Source organism: Crocodylus siamensis, chromosome 8 (assembly GCF_052110815.1).
Source record: "Crocodylus siamensis isolate JL-2025a chromosome 8, ASM5211081v1, whole genome shotgun sequence".
In the NCBI taxonomy this organism is placed as follows: domain Eukaryota; kingdom Metazoa; phylum Chordata; order Crocodylia; family Crocodylidae; genus Crocodylus; species Crocodylus siamensis.
In genome coordinates this window covers 68,257,456-68,279,094 of record NC_143402.1, presented here as the reverse complement: position 1 = coordinate 68,279,094, position 21,639 = coordinate 68,257,456, and the positions used below count along the sequence as shown (strand labels likewise).

The window sequence follows — 21,639 nt, the reverse complement described above, 5'->3', positions numbered from 1 at the left end:
TCCCATTAGTCACTGCTGCAGCCAGGCCAGTATCCCAGGACAATGGATCAGGCGGTTCTGCCCCCTCCTGCCTGCAGTCAATTTGCAGCCTGCTCTTTGGAGCGTCCTTGGTTACTTTAGCCCTGCAGGCAGGCTGTCCCTTCAGAGGGCTGCTCTCCACTCAGCTGGGTTGATTTTTGCCCCAGTCAGTCTCCCTCCCCCCTTATGGTGCGTGTCCCATTAAAACTCCCTTTGTACCACCTGCAATCAGAGCTTTCTAGACCCAAAGTCTCTCAAAGCCCTGGGCTTTACCAGCTGAAACCAAACTTTGCAAACAGCATCTCTTTACAATTGGCCAGGCTCGTACCTAGCCATCCCCATCCCTCAGCTCCCTATTTGGTGCTGAATCTATGAGGCTACGCTGCCTCTTGGGTACGGTGTCCATGGCTTGGGATGTCGCTCAGCTCCAAGCAGGGGCTGGTTGACTGTAGGGCTCTTCTCTGCTCGTTGGAAATAACCTCTTTGCTCTCAATGCAGGGACCTGTCTCGCAACTACCTGAGCAGGATCCATGCCGAGGAGCTAGCTGCCTACCCCAACCTGCGGCTGCTGTAAGTAACACCCCCTAGCCGGGTCCCACGGCCCTCCCCACCCAGCGAACATCGCCCCTTTCACAGCCGGGTCTCGATGGCAAGGAAAAAAGGCAGCAGGGTTGACTCCCCTTCGCTCTGTCCGTGCTGCTGGCCCCCAGGCTCGCTAGCCCGGTGAGCCAGTACTGCTGGCCTCCATGGCTGGCAATAAAGAAGCCCTAATAAATCTGGGGGCCTAGGTCCAGCTTCACAGGGCTTCTGCATTGCCATGCCTGCCTTGTCACTTGGGGTGAGCCTGTGGCCGAGCTGCGTCCTCTGCCCCTCTCACGGGTCTCTGCCTTCCAGGGATCTGAGCGCCAACCGCATCCGCACCATAGAGGAAGGAGCCTTTCGCCTGCTGGGCAGACTGCAGACCCTGTACGGTGACAACCCCTTGCGTTATATCCTCCGCCTGCCTCCCTGCCGTGGTTGGATTTGTCCCTCCGCCCCTTTAGTCCTCATCTCTCTCTGAGCCCCTTTGCCCCTCTCCCACGGTTTGGTATCACAAGTTTCTCTTTCCCCCACTCTGCTTGGGGGGGCAGACCTGTCTGCACCAGCGCCAGGTCTGGAGGTACCCGACTGCCCTTCTCTCCCCCTCCACAGCAAACTCGGGTCCAACAGCTTTGCGTGCAACTGCTCCCTGCGCTGGCTCGCGGGCTGGGTGCGAGAGAGGAGGGAGCTGGTGGGTGATGCGGAGCTGCTCCAGTGCTTCCAGCCAGCGACTTTTTCCACCAGCCGGCTCCTGAGTGCCGACCTCTCGGCTCTGGCCTGCGGTGAGCAGCCCTCTCTCTGGACCGGGGCAGAGTCAGAGCTGGGGAAGGTCTTGGAGGGGTGAAGGAATTCCAGGCATGTGACTCCTCCCTGGGGCGACTGACCTGGGCGCCCCGGTCCGCGTGCTGGAGCATCCCGGGCATGTGGGGGAGGTGGAGGAACTCGTCTTCCAAGCACCGCGTGTTTTGATTCTCCCTTTCCGTGCTCAGGGCTGCGAGGGGAGCTGCCAGCCTCCAACCGCCTTTGTATCCCGGGACAGCCTTGCTTGACCCGAGACATTTTGAGTACAGCCTCTCTGGTCTTCCTCTGTCCACCTCTAGGGATTGCTGATTCCTTCCCCTGCCCCCTTGTTTGGACCAAGTCCTCCCCAAGGATTACACTTCCACCAGATCCAAGCCTGGATGTGCAGACTCCGGCTCAAAGCAAAATCTCACTGCAAAACACTGTAGGGAATGGCCTTCCTGGTGGAGTGATGCAGGCAAGAGATGCTCACTTGGGTATCACCCGGTGAACAAGGGAGCTGAATGAGGCCGGCAGAGCTGAATGAGTGGCAAAAATTAAAGAGGGGAGGTTGGATAGACTCAGCCTGCCCTGCTCTGGATTGAGCAGAGAAACTAAGTGACTAGAGTAAAGTCACGTGAGGAAAAGGGTTTCATGACTGAAAGCAAATCAGGTGGCCCTGAAGCCTGTTACTCCAGGTCTCCTAGGTATTCAGGGGCTTCAGTCAGCAAGGAGAGCTTTAGATGTCTGGAAGCAAATTCAGGCTGCAGAGCGTGGCTTGCGAGAGGTGGTATTAGTCGGGAAAGGAAAAATACTGTCTTCTCTGAAATCAGGAGGATCTTTACCCTGGAGTTCAGTGGAGGCAGCGTTTCTCCTCTGGTACTCTGGGCAGGCAAATGTCTTCAATATGATTAAAGAAAAAAGTGTGCTGAGACACAGAGGGAATGAGGACATCCACAATGCCAAAGTCCTGTGCAGTCAGAGAGCACTTCAAAGAGCTGAATTAACCTCCTGGACCATGCAAAAGCCCTGCTCTTCCCTGCACACTCTGTCCACAGCTAGTTTGATATAAACCACAGGTCTACGTGCCAGATTTTGCTGAACTTTTTATTTTTCAGTGACCACCTTTGGACTGAAACAAAGCACGAGGCATTTTAACCCCAATAAAAACTAGGGGAAGCTGAAAAGGAGTGAGAATGTGGGTTTGGAGCAGAGATGGCCTTGGGCTGCCGGGTTCAAGCCTTGATCTGGAGGTCAGCTCTGCAAGGGTGGAGATTTGGAAAGGGCCCATCTGGGGTTTCCAAAGGAAGACATCCCATAGGTAGCAGGCCTAGCTCACCCCTCCCGGCACCCCTTGCCAATCTTGCAGCCTTGCATGGAGGAGGGCAGAACGTGCCACCTCCTGTGAATTCCCCGAGTGCGCAGCACCCCTGGGCTTTGTGTAGGTGACACAAGGTGCCAGCCCATGGAGAGTCCGGTCCAGACACCCAGCCAGGCCGGTGCCATTCGCTCTGCTTCCTGTTCTGGGCCGTGCCCCCATGCCACGTTTGCTTTGGGTCTGTAACATCTTGGCATGGTCTAAAAAGCCCATTGCTGCATTGCAGTTCCCACACAGTTCACATGGATAGCCCAGCCGAAAACTCATCTCCTTCCACTTCCCTTTCAGCGGCTGATTTCATCTCATGTGTGCAGGACGCTGAAAGAACGAAAGGCACAGTCCTGCAATACTCCTCCCTTCACCTCGGTCACCACACCCGCGCCTCCTGCCACGTGCTCTGTTACCAAGAGGAGCACACGCATTACAGCCTGGACGGAGCAGACCGCTGCCTGTGCGGGTCGCTGAGTGGGGAAGTGGCCACAGGCTGCAGGAAAGTGTGTTCCAATGAAATCCAAAGCCAGGTCTGCAATAAAACCATCATCCACCCTGTGTATCCTGTCCAGGTAACTGCACCAGGGGTCATCGCAGCTTGTGGAGAAGGGGAGGTGGACCACTGCTCTTCCATAGCTAGTCAGGGCTGGTCTCAGGGTTGGGAAAGGATCTCAGCTGGCCCCTGTTCCCCCTGGATATGAGTTTATAGATTTTAGGGCTGGAAGGGACCTTGTGAGATCATTGGGTCCGGCCCCCTGCCCAAAGAGCAGGAAGTCAGCTGGGGTCCGATCGGCCCAGCAAAGTGAGCATCCAGGCATTTCTTCAACGTCTCCAGAGTAGATGCTTGCACCACTTCTGGGGGGAGTTTATTCCAGGCTCTGGAGATTCGGACGGTAAAGTTTTTCCTTCTGTCCAGTTTAAAATGGTCTTCCAGCAGTTTGTGACCGTTCAACGTAGTCTGGGAATACTAAAGGAAGAGTGGATGGAGGGAGCTTTGGTCGTGTGGGAGGGATGCAGGGGGTTTCCTACCAGCCTGGAAGACGAGGTGAGGGGGTGGAGAAGAAGAGCTCTTTAACGGCTGGTGGGGAGCTGAGGGGCTCTGGGGGTGAGAGGCACAGAAAGGACCTCTTCCAACAGCACGCTGGAAGCTGGGGAAAGGGACCCAAGCTCCCAGCCCGTGTTTTTGGGTCTGGGCTTCCACTGCTCTCCTCCCCCCAGGTGCGCCTGTCCTTCTCCGCTCGCCCGTACTACAGCCTCCATGAGATGGTTGAATTTACCGCTGAGGTCCCACTGCCTGGGACCGTGTACACCTGGGACTTCGGAGACAGAGGGGAGCAGTACACCACCAGCCGCACCAGAGCTCAGCATCTGTATGCGCTCCCTGGCACGTATGTGGTGACAGTCAAGGCGCAGACTGGGCAGAGGAGCCTGCTGCGCCGGGCGGGTGTCAGCGTGATCCTGCCCGTGGCCTCGGTGGGCCTGGAGTGCCCCACCGCTGTGGGGGCCGGAGAGAGAGCTGACACCTGGATCCACGTCCCGCGGGGCACCGACCTCTCCGTCTTCTGGAGAGTGATGATGCCAAGTGGACGAGAGATCCTGGGTGAGATGCTGCCGGGGGGTTATTTCAGCAGGGTCCTGGTTCTCCTGTGAGATGGGGCGCTTCCACGAGCGGCGGCCGCACTGGCGTACTGGAGGGAGAGCAGCAGGTGTTGCACCTCTGCCCTTTCTACCCCTTCGTGTCTCCCTCGAGATTGTCCTGGAGAAAAAAGGATGGCGTGGGAGCGGGAGGAGCCTGCATGGCACACGGGGCAGATGTCGAGGTGGACGGCGTGGGGTTGGGTGGGGGAACCAGAAAGGGTGCTCCAGCGAGAGGTGTAGAGAGGAAAGACCCAGCTCTGGAGGCGATGCTGGGCCCCCAGCACCAAAGGAAGGTGGCAGCAGGCGTTAAGGAGGCAGGGAGGAGGATCTGTGACAACCAGCTGCCTGACCGCATGAGGCGAGCTGCCTCCACAGAGACCTTTCAAGGAGGGAGGGCTGCATCTGCGTCTCCAGGGAGACTCGGGGCAGCCACAAAGAAAGGGTTTAGAGAACGAGTTGCCAAGCAAAGCCCTGCAAAATCTTCGTGTGTATCCCAGAAAGCAGCAAAGTCCGTGCGGGGAGAGAGCCTCCAGCGCTAGGGGGGTGTGAGGGCATGGAGACAGAGGGGGCTAGGGTAATTCCCTCCCGCGGGGGTGCGGGAGAGAGAACGGGGCTCTGCATCGCGTTAGCCCAGACACCATGGTGAGGGGCACGACATGAGGCTCTTTGGGGCCCGTTACACCGATCTCTCTCAAGACGGCATCTCTCCGCTGAGCAGCATGGCGAGGCTGGCAGCTCTGTGCCGTGGCTTGCAGCTGCAGTGGCTGCTGCTCCCCCTCCTGGGCAAGGGGACTGCTGGTACGTGGGGCGCAGACTGCGGAGAATGAGTGCTGCTTTGAATGTGGCGGGGGCAAGGGGTGGGAGAGCCGTGCATGCGGCGAGGGGGAAGGAAGGCGGGAGGATGGCATGTGCATGCTCGCACGCTCTTCCTTGCAGGGGCAGAGCCCATGCTGTGCTGGCCCTGCTGGCATCCTGCTGGGGTCACATACGCTGGGGAGGTGTCTCTGCTACGCCCAGCAGCTTGAGAAGGGCTTTTGGCTGGAGGCACCTGGATGCAGCTGGCTCATATTGAAGTGAATGGAAAGGGATAGCAAGGAGTAAAATGTCTGTGTTGTGCTAGGTTGGGCTAGTGACCCAGACAGTCTCACACATGCAGCCTGTAGGAGTCACTCAATGCGAGGAAGTGACAGGACAAGGCTTGGGTGGCTTCTCTGGGAAGGCAGGAGGTGCTGGTCTTACAGTGGCTTATCTAAGGTCTTCTAGGGAGATACCATGATGACGGTTTTGGCCCAGGTGGTTTTACATACCTGGCAAGGGAGCTCCCCTCCTTCTCGACCTTGAATGACTTGGTGTAGCTGAAGGCAGAGACCTATGCATCACACTGCGGGAGTCTGCTAAGGCCTGCCAATGGGAGGATCTCAGCTACACAAGTCATGGCAATAGGGGATTGCTCCTGGGCTTTCCCTCTAGCTTGCTGCTACAGCCTTTTGGCTAAGGGCAAGCAAAACTAGAGGGCAGCTGAACCCCAAGGACTCCCCGTTTGGGGCTTGCACATAGGATCTTCCCGTGGATCTCAGAGTATCTGAAGCCCCAGACTGAAGTCCAGGAGGTAGGATAGTTGGTGGTGGTAGCACCACACAGACTTGAATGATTGACCTCTGCTCTGTCGATAGACTAATTTGGCCTAAGACAATTAAAAAAAACCAGGCCAAGAGTCCAGCTAACTCAATATTTTGGGGTCCACCCTGGGCACCGATACCCTTCACTGGTACTCGATCGTGCCATGCTACTGAAAGGATGGTATCAGTAGTATGTCTTCAGATACCATTCTTTCTGCCTTCATCCGGTGCTTAGCTCGTGGCCTGAAACGGGGCTGATAGCCGGTGAGATCCGCGTGCCAGGTAGCACAACTGATGTTGGCTTCTTGCTCCGATCTAATCTCTTCGGAGTGGTCTACACTCTTGTGCCTAGTGCCCTCCGGAGCAGCAGCTGATTCTTGTCTAGCCATGCTGCCAAAGCCACAGGGTCTCACTGCATAGGGAATTTATATCCTGGGCCAGCATGCTTCCAGTTTACAAGAACATTGTGCTGCAGACTGAGGTTGAATCCCTGACTCTGCCCTAGATGTCCTGCAGAGCCTTGGAGATGCCCCCAGTCACTCTGTGGCTTGGGTCCTGTGATGTGTGGATAAATTCCTGAATGGAGGTCTGGCACCCGTGTGCTGCAGCAACGGGGCAGTGCGAAACCCTGGGTCGAGGGCAGCTGGCCTGGTTCCCTGGGGGGCCTAGCTGCTAGCAACCTAACTACTTCCACCTGGCCCCAGTTGCTTTACCACCAGCAGCTCTTTCAGCGCCCAGGATGCACTGTGACAGGACAGAGGCCATTCAGTCTAGTCTTGGGCTTTGGAGTCCTTGTTCTTACTTTTTGTTCCAGCCTGCTGATTCCCAGTGTCCCCGGTCCTGGTTCCTGCCTGCTGACTCCCCTTTATAGACTCCAACCCAGACCCTTTTTCTCCGGCCCTGTTGGCCTCTGAACCCCTTGCTGCCAACACCTGTCCGGACCCCTTTTCTCCTGACAGCTGACTCGTTTGGTCACAGGCAACGCGTGCCTCCTGAGGCTGGTGGGGCACAGCGACTGCCCACGGGCAGCGACGCAGGTGTTGGCGGCAAGGGCCGGCCGAGCAGGGACCATCTGCAGGTGGCCGCAGCGATGCCAACGATGGGGGGGGGGTCTCCCCACGGCAGGATGCCAAGCCCTGATGTACCCCGGACAGTGAGAGAGGGAGTGAGGAGGGAAGGAGGACTCGACTTGAGGACCGTGTTCCCATGAGCAAGCAGCAGACGGGAGTGAAAGCAGGCAGGGGGCTTAAAGGCAAGGATGGAGCCAATTGAGGCTCATCCCATATGACCAAATGAGGCCTGACCCTGGGATCATATTGCTGTCACCACCCAGGCAAGGAGCCCTTTCCAAATCACCCGTTGTCCCTGCGCCTTGTGTCAGGGAGCAGCTGGAGATGGAGCGGGATCTGGTGTGGGCTATTCAAAGCCTGGGGCACCCCGGGCAGTAACAAACTCCAAAAAACGCTTGGGTGCTTATCTTGCTGGGGTGATCTGACCCCAGCTGACTTCCTGCCCCTGGGGCAGGGGCCCGGACCCGATGACCTTGCGAGGTCCCTTCCAGCCCGCATGAAAATCTGAGACTCTCCGAGAGCACTCGGTCCATCTGGAAAGCCTCGGCGAGGTGCTGGCAGCAGCTGGTCAGTGGTCCACGCCGTGGGAGCAGGGGAGTCTCCCGGGTTGTTTTAGTGTCTGGAACAGATCAAACTTTGTTTGGAGTTGCCATGGCGATGGGTTTTCTGGCTTTCTGTGTTTCGGCTGTTGCTGGGGGACGCAGGGATGCCAAGCCGGGTGCTCGCCGGCTCCCCGGCAACCGAGCTGGAGGTGGCGATGGCCGCATTGATTGGATTTTCCTCGTTATGGTGTGAGCGCTCTGCTCAGGGGGCTCGGGAGGCAGGAACTGCTGCTGCCGGGATGGGATGCATCCCGCATCCCATCAGCTGAGATGCCCCTGGCCCCCAAGGTCCTTTCCCCTGAGGATGCAGTCGCTGAGCCTCTTTCAGGTCCCAGTCCCATGACTTCCTTTGGCCTCCTTGCCCCAGCTCATTTGAGGGAGTTTTCTGGCCGTGGAGACTTGGAGTTGGGAGGGGGCATCAGCACACAGGGATTCAACAGCAGAAAATAGCTAAAGTTGAGAGCCCGGGACCAGAAAGGAACAAGTGCGGCACAGGCGGGGGGCGGTGAAATCTGGGGGAACTAGAACGAGAGAGAAGGACTGGCTCCATCTAGACCCTTAGCATGGGACTTCCTTCTGTAGTCACCAGCTCGCCTTTCATCCCCTCGCCCCACATGCAAGGGTTCCTGGGGGTTCAGACAAAACATTGAGGACCTAACCAGGGTTGTCCATTAAAAAGTCCGTGGCATTGTTTCTGGCAAGAACAGTGGGGCTAGTCCCCTTGTTCTGGCCTAGACTTTTGCCCAGGCGGTGACTATTTCCCTGCACCGTCGGGTATTGCATTCACGCGTTTCTGCCTCGGCTCTTAAGCAGCTGCCCTGTTTCACTGCAGAGTTGGCTGCATTTCGGCGGTGGGTGAATTGATTCTTGTATCCGTAGCGCTTGGTATTGTTTGTTGTTCCTCTTTCCTAACCCCAAGATATTTTATGGCACCAATAGTGTCAGCTCCTGCTTTGAGAAGAGGAGTAAGATCCTGCTATCCCCTGCTCCTCTCCTTGTCTCCTCATCACCACCTTGTAGCGCTGTAAAGTGAAGCTCTGGGCTTCTGCTCCTGATCCACGCTGACCTGCTCCCCTGCAGCTCCAGTCTGGGGTTCCCTTGCTTCCTCCAGCCTTGCCACCTGAGGGGCATCACCTAGGTCTATCCTGGTGGGCTCAGGCAGTGAGACACCGAGCACATTAGCAATACTGGTAGAGTACCTCCCTTCCTTATCCTTCCACCTTAGCACCAGAGGTTTGCAGTTGGTTGGACTGTGACCATTTCACCAAGAGATACAGATCAGCCTGCCACAGTAACCTGTCATAGTCTTTGTTTCCAACCCCCCATTTCCTTCCCATCCTCAGCAAAGTGAACCAACAAAGATTATATGTTACCCTCTGAACTGCAGATAAACGTATTGAATAGCAAGAACCAGTTCCTTGGCAACTCTGCTAAGTATTGCCTGGCTGGTGGCCGTCTCCATATTAACAGTGACACTGGGAGCTGTGTTTTTAATATGTGCCTTGTTAATTCCATGTAATGCACTTATTTTTCATGGAATCATCACAAAGTCCTAATTCACCTGCTTTGGAAAACTGCGTCGACACAGTGGCCTCTGTTAACTGGACCTCTCATGCTGCCAAACAACCTGCTTCCCCCAAACAATGCCTGGTGGTCAGTGATACTTGCTTCCTCTCATTCTCTGCAAGTCGCCTTCTGAGATTCATAGATTCGTAGCTGTAGGGTTGGAAGGGACCTGAGTAGACCATCAAGTCTGACCCCCTGCCCTGGGCAGGAGTGAGTACTGGGCTTCAATCTTTTTTGCAGTTAATAACGCGCTGCATACAGAGTACCAACTCAGCCTTGCCTTCCTTGAAAGTGCTAGAGGGAGTCATTGCACCAGCTATTTACAAAGATCAATGCTAATGTATTTACAATAGAAACCAACGTATTTAAAACCATTAAATATATTGTGTTTAACTCTACTATTAGTTTACATGAACACCGCTTACCTCTGGCACCAGTTTTTCCTGCTAGCATTTTAGAAATTCAAAAATGCTACTCCTGGAGGGGCAAAAAGAAAAGCTGGCATATAACCCCAGCTAGGTAACTGTCAAGCCTCCTCTTAAAGACCCCCAAGGTAGGAGCCAGCACCACAAGTTAATCATTCTGTTATTTTGCCAGGGATTGACGTTAATAAATTCACTGTCATTCCTTTTTAAAGTATCGGGTCTATGCCGGGAGACGTTCAGCACCTTGAAATTTTCCCTCCAAGACTGGTGAAAAATCGAGTGCAACACTAGGTCACTGGTGGGGGAGGGTCAAGATGTGGGTGGTGGTGGATTCGTTACTGTGGACTGATGGTGTTTGCCAACCAAATGTTCCCAAGGAACAAAGACCATCAGGAATGTGCTGCCATAGTAGCTGGTAGCCTTCGGTTTTCCTTACTCGATCTGTGCCCTGGGCTGTCTCGTCTGTCTGTGTCTGGGCCCTCGGGGAAGTAACTGGCTTGGTACCACCACTGAAAGGCTCCACGAGATGTCCCTCTCAAGGAAGACAGCCTTCTCCAGAGATGGTTTCTCAGCGTCTGGTTGGAAAAGACTGGGAACGCAAACTCCCCTGAAACTCAGCCATGTGCCTGGATGCGGCAGGCTTTTCCAGGCTCCTCATTTCCCCTTCTTCCTCTCCAGATGAATCCTCTTGCCCCCGAGGTGGCTGGATCCATCTGCCAAGCCTGAATTGCTACTGGCTCAGCCAAGCCAAGGAGACCTGGCAGGATGCCCGACAGCTCTGCCAAGCGATGCCAGGAGGGGACCTGGCCATTGTAAGCTCTCAAGAGGTGCAGAGCTTCCTGCAGGAGACTTTCCCCAGGTGCATGCCCTGCTGCAGCCCTATTGCTGTGCTAATACTAGTATTGCTATGAGGGTGGGTGCCATTCGGACATCAGACAGTCAAGCACCTTCCCTCCCCTAGTGCCAAGGTGGTGTTGCTCATTCCCCAAGGCAGTCAGACAGTGGGTGTAGCAGGCATCGTGCTTCTCCAGGTGTCCCCAGGCAGCTGTGTGATGCCACAGCAGAATACATGCAGTTTAAACCCCCTAACATATGGCTGTTGAACCACCCCTAGGAAGGAACTGTTTCAAGCAGGCGCTTCAGCAAGAGCTTTTGTACGTTCCAAACCCTAGTCATTGTGGGATGGAGGATCAGAAGCAGTGAGACCCTCCAGCTTTCTTTAAATTTAGCAGAGGTTGCCAAGGCCAGGCACCTCTAGAAGCCAACTTCTATGCCCCTTCAGAGAAGCCCTAGGTGGTTATGCTGGGAGTTAAGGGATGGGTGTCACAACCCATGGACTGTGGAAGCACCTGCAGGAAGCCTTGCATGTGGATGTGACTGGGCTGGGTGCTCAACTTGCACTTTTTATTTCCACCAGTGCAAGATGGGATGGGAGCGATTCCTAGGGCGCAGAAGCCCTGAGGGGATCAGGCTCCATGTGCTTGGGGGATATCCTTCGTGTTGGCAGAAGAGTACCAATTATTCGGACCCTTTTAAATGCTGTAGGGTTGTCTTCAGGGTACTCAGTGGGACCAAACATCAACACTGAGCAGCTGCCTCCTGCCTACCCCAACACCCCCTCCCTTCCCCAGCTGACTTCGGGGCTCCATGTTGAATTGCCAAAGCTGTTGTGCAGTAAGCAGATGTCCTTTCTGTCTTTCTCTTCGGCAGTGCTGGTGCAGCTTGGATCGGGTTGGGTGACCTCGGCTCATTGGGGTCCTTGCGCTGGGTCGATGGGAGCCCTGTGAACTCTTTCCAGAACTGGGGACCCTCAGGCAGGCCTGAGGGAAAGGAGAACTGTATCCAGATGCACCTCTTCGGCTCCAAAGGGCTTTGGAGGAGCAGCCGGTGCTCTGCAACGTCCTTGTTCCTCTGTGAGATGAGGACTGGAGGTATGGCACACCCTGCCTGCTTCTAGGGGTAGGGTCTTATAGCTCCGTCCCTGCCTGCCAGTCCCTCTTTTCATCACCCTTGTCTGTTGGCCAGGCTTGCACCCATGCCTACACCGTTGCTGCCTTGAGATCCTGCTGTAGCTCAGCTGGTCTCTTTGAGCCCTGCAATCCTAGCTGGGTCGGTGAGGCAAGCTGGCGGCAGGGCCTGACTGCTCTGCAAACTGAGAAGTGACCACGTGTGTTGTGTCTGCAGCCATCCTGCCCAACCCAGACCTGTTCCTGACAGGAGTGCCGGCGTTCAGCAGAGCCTATGAGGTCAAGAACATCAGCATTGAGCAGCTGCCTCCTCTTACAGGAACCAACCGCATTGAGGTAATGTCCAGGCCAAGACCCCTGAGGCAGATGCATGTCAGTATTATAGATGGGTCCATATGAGCTGTCTTAGCTCTTCCCCCCCCGACTTAGGGCCACTCACTGCATATCCTTTGGGAGTGAGACACAGACCTGCCCAGAAGCAGCAAAATGTCAACCAAGGGCTGTTCTCCTAATGCTTAAGGCCCAGAAATTATGAGAAAATTGTATTTCCTGCTCCCAGGCTGGATAAACAGGGCTGTGCTTTGACTACAGCACAGATCTTTGGGCAGTAACATGAGCCCCAGACATCCCAAGAGCATCACGTCACGACAGCACAAATGGACCCATGCCCACCCCACCCCTCTCCCCTCCTCTCAGATCCCTCCACGAGGCCTTTGTGGACCTTTCTCCTTCACACGTCCCATGCATCCTTTCTTGGCCCTGTCTTACAGCTGATGCTCTTCCCTGGCCTCTGGTTCAGCCAGGCAGGCGCCCTCGTCTCCGTGGATTTGGGGGTACAATCAACAAAGAAGCCTGTTCTCATCCGGTTCCAGATCTTCCGCCCATATTGCAACCCCAACCAGCACTTGGTCCCTCCTGGTAAGAGCTCAGCTTCCATAATTCTCTCTTACTTGTAGCAGCAAACACGGGCTTTTGCCACAATACCCTATATCATTACAATGAGCAAAATAAGCTACACTGACCCTGGTATAACTGCATCTAACTGGAGCTTTTGCCAGTGTAGAAATGCCATTGAAGAAAAGACACCCCCCCAGGCTAATGTTCACGTTGGAAACTAACTTGATATTTGCATGCATTCAAAATTAAGCAGGGCAAGATTCCCAGCAATCCTATAAGTGAAACACAGAAGAGGGCTAATCCTTTCTTAAGTTACGCTCCTCCAAAGAGGATGTTCTAAGCAGGATGTCTTCCTTCTAATTAGGATGTCATTGGCTGCTATCGCTTTCTTCTGCAAGAAGCAGTGTGGATAGAGCTAACTGAAAACCAGTCCATTTTTTTTTCCCTGGTCCAAATACAAGTAGATACACACACAGGTGCTCCTCTTCCATTAGTTTCCAGGTGCAACCAGCAGTGGGCTACAATGATTATCCCCAAGAAGAGCAGAGAGGAGAGGTTAAGTGACTATCAAAAGGCTGTGTAGTCAGTCAACAGCAGAGCCAGGAATAGACCTGGATCCTAGCCCAGTGCCCCCATCCTCCAGACTGATCCTTCCAAGCAGGAGACTGTCTTCCTTCATCTTCCTTGTCCAGTTCAAATTCTGGGCTGTCAGAAATCCAGATCTGTTTTCAAAACCTGCCTGTTGGCCCTTTTTCTCCTTGATTGTTTGGTTCTTCCACCAAGATGGGGAACATCATTGCAGATCTGAATGGTGTGCTGTACTGGGCGCTCAGGAGAATACACAGAGTCTGGAATACGTGTTTAGGAGAACGCCCAGCGTGGGAAACCATAATAATGCAGCTTGCTTTGCCTTTGAGCAATAAGGGTTGCCGTAACATGCAGCATATATTTCTTCTCAGGCTGTCAGCTGCTTCACAGTCCATTCACCTGCTGTCACCCCAGGCCACTCTGCAACACCACAGGTGGGTGCCCGGGTGGACAGCAGTGGTGCCCGTTGAGAGAAGGCTGTCTGAACATCTCCAGCCCTTGTAGTTCTTATGCCTTTGAGAACATGACCTCCAATATCCTGCCCTTCCCGAGCCCTCCACGTTACATGGCGAGCCCTCCATCCTACTTGCCAGTGGCTGACCTCTCCATGGTCCTCCCTCCCAGCAGCAAAAGCAGCCACCTCCATGTAAGTGATTCCAGGACCTCATCCTGTTAGATCTTCTCTTTCTCCCACATTTCTCCTGTCTGGTTATTTCCTGCCCTTTTCTCCTTGCATTGTCACTTGCTGGTGTTTGTTGTGTGTGGGGGCAGCAATTTTGTGGCATCCTTGGGTGTGAACCTGAGTGTTTCAGCTTTGTGGAGTGGGGTGGCATCATCCTGTTGGGAGGCAGGGTCAGTCTGTGTACATGCCACATCACAGCGTGAAGACCTGACACTCGAACCCCTGTGCACTGTGAGCTTTGCGATGACCCTGGCAAAATGCAGGAATTTAAATTAAATTAAGCGGTGGTGGGTAACAGCCCTTCCCAGCTTCCTCTCTCCTTCATCCTCCTCCCCTTCCCTCTCCCGTTCTTCTCTTCCTGGTTTCTTCCTCCTATTGTCCTCCTTCCTGTCCCTCACACATCATAGGCAGGAGCTGAGGTAGGGTAAGCTCTGAGGCCAATCTGGTGACAGTAGATGCTACAGTTCCAAAGGGAGATGGTTCTTCCTGTGCATTTCAGGTCCTCCTGCCTAGAGAGGAGACTCATGTCAACCCCAATGACATTATTGGGATACAGCACAGTGCAGAGGCAGGCTTGTTCCTCCAGTGTCTGCACCACTCCAGCTCCCCCTGGCGCCAGAGCTACATCAGCCTTGTGAAGGATGGCTGGTGGGAAGAAGACATCAGTGGCTTTACCAACCCTACATGGGTAGACAGCGTGCTCTGTGACATCCGAGTCACCTTTGCATATACGACACGAAGCCTTGCCACCAGCCCTCTACTTGGTGGACATTCAGAGCCCGGCACATACACCTACATGGCAACGGTGCAGAACGTGGTCAGTAGCAGGCAGGTGGACTGCACAGTGAAGGTGCAGACCAGGGTCAGCGGGCTTCAGATTATCCACCCAACACTAGTCAACGGGAAGCTCCATGTGGCCACAAAACGTGGAACCCTGATGGTCGTCAAGATCCTCTCCGGCTGCAATGCCGTGGCCCACTGGATGGCACCTGTGAATAAGGCTGGGGTGCCTTTTGAGCCCACTTGCCCTGCCAGCATTGTGCCTCATGTGCCCGCCTGCCACAAAGACAATGCAGACACCTGGTTCTCCTCTGCTGTGCTTCTCATGGAGGAGACAAGAATGGAGACCCTCAATGTGCTGGTGTCCAACAAGGTCAGCTCCCAGAAGCTATCAGTAAAGATTCAGTCTTATGACACCATCAAAGGACTCCGGGTGATGCCTCCTGGTCCTCTTAGGATGTTAGTGGATGTGTCCCAGGTAGGTTATGCTACTGCCCCTCTGATATGTTGTGGCTTTGCTGAATGCTGATGGTGCTCTAATACCAAACCTATTGTGGGTACGGGCCTCACTCAGTGACCACTGGGTGTTCCCTGAGCTGCAAGATAATGCTGTTCTCATTTAGCAGAAATCTCCAAGGGCAGCCCACAGGGGTCCCAGGATGCCTGAGACCCTGGGGACCAGTCTGGCTTGGAGTATTGTCTCTCGCACCTTCTTGCTCCAGTATAAGTGAGCTTGACCTGTTGCATTAAGTCCACTGGATGGCTTCTGGGAAGCAAGTGAATGCTATGCCCAGGAGTTCATGTCTCACTTTGTTTCAAGCCCGTTGGAGCTTCCCCCCTCCTTTCTATTAGCCCCATCCAGCATGCAGCTGGACCAGCCCATCCCTAGGGCTTGGGTCAACATCTGATTGCTTTGCTTGGCAGGTATTCTCTGCAGAGCTCAGCCAGGGCTCCTCCATCTCCTACACCTGGGTCATTGACAACATGAGCATGTTTGCCTACAATGGACAGACCTACAGTGTCAGGTTCAAAAAGCCGGCCACCTACCGGCTGAAGGTGAGGCAATGTTACAGGCCACCACAATCTGCTTCATCTGAGGCAAACAAAGCAAGGAAAGGGCATCAGGTCATCAGAGCAAGGGGTTGGGGAACTGGGGCTCCTGGTGCTTTTCTTAAACAAGTCACCTACCACTTTGCACTTCCATTTCTCCACCACTGAAATGGGGACAGGAAGTCTTAATCCCCTCCCAGAAATGTCATGGTGTTTTAAGTGTTGTTTCTAAGGTGCCATGAGCCACCCCCCCTAAGCACATACTTTTAGAGAGACAGATATACAGACAGGTTTGCCAATTATTATTAAACAGTAAATTTTACATTTACATTTAATTATTAAAATGTAAATGTAGAAGCCTGCTCTTCCAAGTTCAACATGCTCTAAGCCAGACTACATGGAGGAGTCAGAAATCACTGCAGGCAGCTTGCCTGAAGACCCTGCTTCTCAGACCCATCTGCCCCAGTTGCTTGTCCCTCTGTGAGGCTGACCTCCAATTGGGAGTCACTGCACGTTCCTCTGCAGCTCAAATACAAAAGGTCACTGCTGAGGGTAGCAATCATGGTTCTCTGGGTGGCTTTTCCCCGACTATTCGTAGGTTCATAGATGTTAGGCTGCTTCCTTCTGTTCCTTGCTCTGAATTCATCCTGAGCAGGCTTGGAGACCTGCTCAGTACTGCCATCATCCCCTGACCTCTGCCAACCACTTGGATGGCAAAGGGCACTCATCTGGGAATCTGGGAGATGTATGACGTGCATCAAGGGAGCTGTTGGTAAGACAGTCCAAGGTTGAGCGGCGTGAGGAGAATCGAGGGTCATGAGGCAGTGTGGCTGAGGAAGGTCACTGGTCGTGAGGCAGTGGGTTGGGTGGATGGGAATGCCCAGGGTTTTCTTTCCTACCCATGTTTGATGCAGTTCTGTTCTTTCCATGCAGCTCCAGGCAGAGAATCCTGTGAGTTCTGAGACTCTGGAAATAGCACTGAGAGCTGAGCCCATGAATCCACTGGCCAACCCTGAGTTTCTGGGGATCCCTACGGTGGTGCCAGTCAATGTTCTCCAAACTTTGATATTCAGGGTGGAAGTGGACACTGCTGTGGAAGTCACTGTGAGGTGACAGCCCCGTGGGGTCCAGGAAGGGACAGCTCTCTGTCCCCAGTCTTCAAGGGGGGGATTTTCAACCATAGAGGTCAAGCCAACAGGGTCAATTTAATCTGGTGTGATTTTAGAGAGGATCACCAGGGAGCTTCCAGGAGGGAATGACCCCTCAGAGGACATTGTGGTGGGTGTGCTTTATTGCCCATTACTCATGTCATTGTGTGGTGTCCAGTTGGAGCATGGCCTCACATCAGGAAGGACAAAAAGGGAATCAAGCTGGGAGGAGGGTGGAGATGTTCCCCCCCCAGTGGAAAAATGAGTGGTAAAATATTGCTGAATTTGAGGCCAACCTCCCAAAGGGATTAAGTTCCCCAGCTGTGTCCGAATCAGGCTCCAGTGACAAATAGTTGAAGATGATATAGAACAATTGGGCCTTGATTGACTACACTGATAGGCAGAAATGACATCTTCTGTAACATGCTGATTAGAGGATCCTTTGCTCTTTGTACATCAGACTAAGCTGTAAGAGATACGGTGCCTCCGCAGTGTAGGCACTATCATATTGCTCACATCTGTGGCCCATCTGTCCCATACCCAATCTCTGATGGTGGCCATCACCAGATGCTTCAGCAGAAGATGCAAAAATTGCATTTTCCTCATCTTCCCCCATGGTTAGTCTCATCCTGACCCCTTCTAGTTAGAGATTTGCTTTAGCCCTGCAGCATGAGGTTTTACATCCATTCCAAAATGTGCATTAACTCCTCTCGCCCTGGCTTGACTCACTGCCACAGAACTGCCCAGACTCATTTCCTTTCTGCTTTCAGGTGGGGCTTTGGGGATGGCAGCCCAGCAGTGGAGAACCTGCTGTCTCCCCCATACAGTGCTCAGCTGCCTCGCCCAGATCCGCAGGTAGAACGGGTGCAAGTGCTGGACAGAGTTGCCCACACTTACACTCAGCCAGGTAAGAAAAGGGCTTGGCAGGTCGTGGGGAATTCAACAGGGCCCCTAGTCTTGGATCATGGCTCCCAAAGGCAGAGGAGAAAAAAGGCAGAAAGGGGACAAAGGAGGGAACCAAGAGAAGGGCAGACAGAACACGAGGTGAGAGAGAGGATGGCATCATGAATGTGCAAGTGACTAAAAACAGACTGAGCCCCATGAAAATGATGACTTCCTCCTCTGGGTATAATAATTGCAGAAGATCCAGCTCCCACACAAAACCACTCCACCCTGCTATGTCTTTTCTGCTTCCACAGGTGACTACCTGGTGACCACAGAGGCTGTCAACAAATTTGATCGAGTTCAGCAGGTGGCTAAAGTCCGGGCAGTCATCCCCATAACCACAGTGGCAATTTTGGTGACTCCCACTTACCCACTAGTGAATGAGGTTATCTGCTTTGAGGCACAACCTTACCCTACCCCCTATGGCATCATATACTCCTGGGATTTCAGTGATGGATCACCAACACAGGAAGGAGTGAATTCATTGGTGAGCCACAGCTTTGGGAAGAGCGGTGTGTATAATGTAATCCTCCGAGCCAACAACAGCTTGAGTGAGGTACAGTCTGGCGTGGCAGTTACGGTCAGCGATCGTGTCATGGGTCTCCACTTGGCCTCCAGTGGACCAACTGAGCTTGGTTTAGCCACAGTTATTAATGTCACATTGGACTCTGGCACAGATGTCTGGTGGTCTTTTAATATGGGGGATGGGTCCATCTACAGCAACCTGTCGCTAGGCATCATCTCTCACACCTTTCCCATGGAAGGCAACTACACGGTGATGGTGACAGCTCACAATGTAGCCTCTTCTGCCCATGTCTCCACTGTGGCTGAGATTTACAGGCTCCAGATAACGAACATCCTGGCACCCATCTGCCTTCCCAGTGGGGAGATAACCCAATTCCAGGCAGTGGTGACAGGGCCAGGGAAAGGGGTTCAATTTTGCTGGGATTTCCAAGATAGCAGCACCCCTTTGGTCCGACATGGTGACCCCACAGTCCTTCACAGCTACCCAGCACCTGGGACCTACCAACTGAACCTGACCGTATTGGGCACGGTAAGCACTGCCTCTCGCCAGATGTCCATCTGCGTAGAAGATCGAATCCACTCGGTGACGCTGACAGCGCTGACACTGGCCGTAGCTTTAGGGGAGCCCCTATCCTTCCAGGCTGAAGTGATTCCAGCACCAGACCTCCAGCACCAGTATCAGTACCACTGGGATTTTGGCATTGGTGAAGAGCCAGTGCCCTCGAGGTCTCCAGAAATCACATTCACCTACTTGGAGAGCGGCTCATACCAGGTGACGGTCACTGTGTGGAACAAGGTGAGCCGGCAGAATGCCTCGGTGGATATCACGGCTCAGAGGGTGGTTGGCACCATCACTATTCACCACAGTGGTGAAACGGGAAACTTTCTGGCATTGGCCACCTCCTACCTCTTCACAGCGGAGGTCCCTGTGGACATTGTTGCCACCTTCGTGTGGGACTTTGGGGACCGTTCTCCCCCACAGGTGGGTCGGAGCACCTCCCATACATATCTCACAGCTGGAGACATCACCGTCACCTTGAATGGGGAGAACCAGGTCAGCCGGAGGAACGCATCGCTTGCCCTGGCAGTGTTGACCCCAGTGAGGCTCCTGGCCATGAATCCTCAACAACCAGTTGGTGAAGCTGGACAAGAGGTCACCTTTGAAGTTTCTCTGGCTGCAGGGGACCATGTTCACTACTTCTGGGCTGTAGGTGAACCATGTGACTTTGAGGAGGGGGCTGCCACTTTCTCACACATCTTCCCATCCACCGGCATCTTCCTGGTTTTTGTCACTGCTGAGAACTCAGTGAGCACAGAAAAGTTAAATGTCACTATTGAGATTCAGGAGAGAGTCCAAGGTGTTCAGATCCACAGCAAGAACGTGGTGCAGGGAAGGTACGTCGCGGCTGCTGAGCCCTTTATGGTAACGGCTGAGGTTACCCGGGGCTCCAACATCTCCTTCTGGTGGACCATTTCTCAAGGGCTGCACCAAATGTTGGCTGCAAGAGGACAGTCGCTCATGTTCTGTTACAACAAAAGCGGGGAACTTCTGGTGGAGCTGAGAGCTGCGAATGCGCTGGGAGAAGTGTCCGGCAGCCTTCCCCTCGAGGTGGTGGAGAGGATCTATGGTGTGAGGGTCCACACGGCCACTGACAGCGTGGCTGTGGGGAAGCCAGTGAACCTCACCGTCTTGGTGACCTCTGGGACTGGCTTGCTTTACTCCTGGCATGTACAGGATCGTGTACAGCCTCTGCTTACCAACTTCTCATCTCTATCCTACACCTTCTCCACTCTGGGCTCCAAGCTGGTGCTCGTCACAGTCTCCAATGTCTTAGGATCTAGCAATGGCTCCACAGAGCTGAGAGTCCAGGAGCCTGTTTCCGGGGTGACTTTCACTGTGGAGGGAACCACTCTCCCGTTTTTCTTGAAATCAGACACATCTACACAGCTCTGGGGCTCAGCGGCCACAGGCTCCGATATCACGTGGGAGTGGCAGCTGCACAGCAAGGAGGAGAAGCAGGTCTTCCATGGACAGAATATCTCCTGCAGGTTCAAGGTAGCTAGGGTCTACCAAGTAGCCCTTCGAGCCTGGAATGACATCAACGAGGAAGCAGCCTCATATCCTGTGTCCGTCCAAGACCCTGTGGCTGGGCTGACCATGGAAGTGGACAGGGAGGGTGTGTGCACTGATGACAGGGTATTCTTTAGGCTGCACACCCTGAAAGGCACAAATGTGACCTTTGCCCTTGACTTCCCCACTCTGGGGTTCAGCCTGGATGTCCCTGGAGGGGTCCATCGCTCTTCTTTCCCAGTGGCCGGTTATCATCCAGTGCTGGCATCTGCCTTCAACAACGTCAGCCTGCAGACAGCATCCATTGTGGTACATGCAGTGGAGAAGGTGAGGGGGCTTCATCTCCTGGATTGCTGCCCAGCTGTCCTGGAGGCCAACAAGAAGCTGGTGCTCACCGCTGTGGTGCGAGCTGGGGAGAACGTCACCTTCTTCTGGACCTTCTGTTTGCCTGGATACCCGGACTATAAAGCAGCAGGTCAGCAGGTGGGGTACATGCCACCCAGAGAGGGCAACCTCACCATCCGAGTAGAGGCCAGCAACCCATTCTGTGCAGCCTCTCTGAGGGTGACTGTGCCCCTGCAAATGCCCATAGAGGCAGCCACCTTGACTACCAATGGCACCCAGGCTTTCGTCAATCAAACGGTGATGTTCAGCGTACTGGCTGTGGGTGGCAGTGATCTCCGCTTGAAGTGGGATTTCGGGGACTTGCAGGAGACCCTTGATGGAGGGAGGGACTGGAGGGCATTTCACCAGTTCAGCCAGCCTGGTGACTTCTCGGTGGAGGTGAAGGTCTACAATGACGTCAGCTCTGTGCTGGCACAAGTGACAATTACCGTGCAGGAGCTAGAGTGCGATAGCCCTGTGCTGAGGCTTATGGAGCCACCTGCCACCATCCCCAAATCCCGCCCCAGTTACTTTGAAGCCAGCGTGGACCTGAAAGGGTGCACGGCCTACAGGGCTCGGTATCGGTGGGAGGTGTTCCGCAGCCCCGGCTGTCAGCGCCTGGATGAGGCCAGCCTGGTCCCATTGCGTCACGTGGATGTTCTCACCCCATCCCTCATCCTCCCCAAGCTCTCCTTGGACATCGGCCCTCACTGCCTGCGCTTCACCGCCTCCTTGCAGCACACCCCTCTGGCCCAGGCGCTTTCTCTAGACATCACCGTGATCCCCAGCAAGCTAGTTCCAGTCATCCGAGGTGGGTCATGGAGGAGCTGGTCAGCCCAGCTGGATCTGGTTCTGGATGGCAGCAGCTCGTATGATCCTGACATGGGGATGGATGGAGACACCTCTCTGCAGTATCACTGGACCTGTGAACTTCAG

General features: G+C 54.3%; 1 protein-coding gene across 1 annotated transcript in view; it reads left to right on the top strand.

Annotated features, from left to right (window-relative positions):
• The window catches only part of LOC149858969 (polycystin-1-like), a 64,727-nt gene that overhangs the window by 9,920 nt on the left and 33,168 nt on the right, over nucleotides 1-21,639 (top strand). The window contains exons 2-16 of the mRNA XM_090061592.1: nucleotides 517-588; nucleotides 913-984; nucleotides 1,210-1,379; nucleotides 3,044-3,318; nucleotides 3,965-4,346; nucleotides 10,345-10,525; nucleotides 11,377-11,597; nucleotides 11,851-11,969; nucleotides 12,404-12,551; nucleotides 13,490-13,764; nucleotides 14,300-15,058; nucleotides 15,505-15,636; nucleotides 16,564-16,739; nucleotides 17,549-17,685; nucleotides 17,978-21,639. Of these exons, the coding sequence (XP_089917718.1) occupies nucleotides 517-588; nucleotides 913-984; nucleotides 1,210-1,379; nucleotides 3,044-3,318; nucleotides 3,965-4,346; nucleotides 10,345-10,525; nucleotides 11,377-11,597; nucleotides 11,851-11,969; nucleotides 12,404-12,551; nucleotides 13,490-13,764; nucleotides 14,300-15,058; nucleotides 15,505-15,636; nucleotides 16,564-16,739; nucleotides 17,549-17,685; nucleotides 17,978-21,639 (6,781 nt within the window). The remainder of the gene's footprint in view (nucleotides 1-516; nucleotides 589-912; nucleotides 985-1,209; nucleotides 1,380-3,043; nucleotides 3,319-3,964; nucleotides 4,347-10,344; nucleotides 10,526-11,376; nucleotides 11,598-11,850; nucleotides 11,970-12,403; nucleotides 12,552-13,489; nucleotides 13,765-14,299; nucleotides 15,059-15,504; nucleotides 15,637-16,563; nucleotides 16,740-17,548; nucleotides 17,686-17,977) is intronic.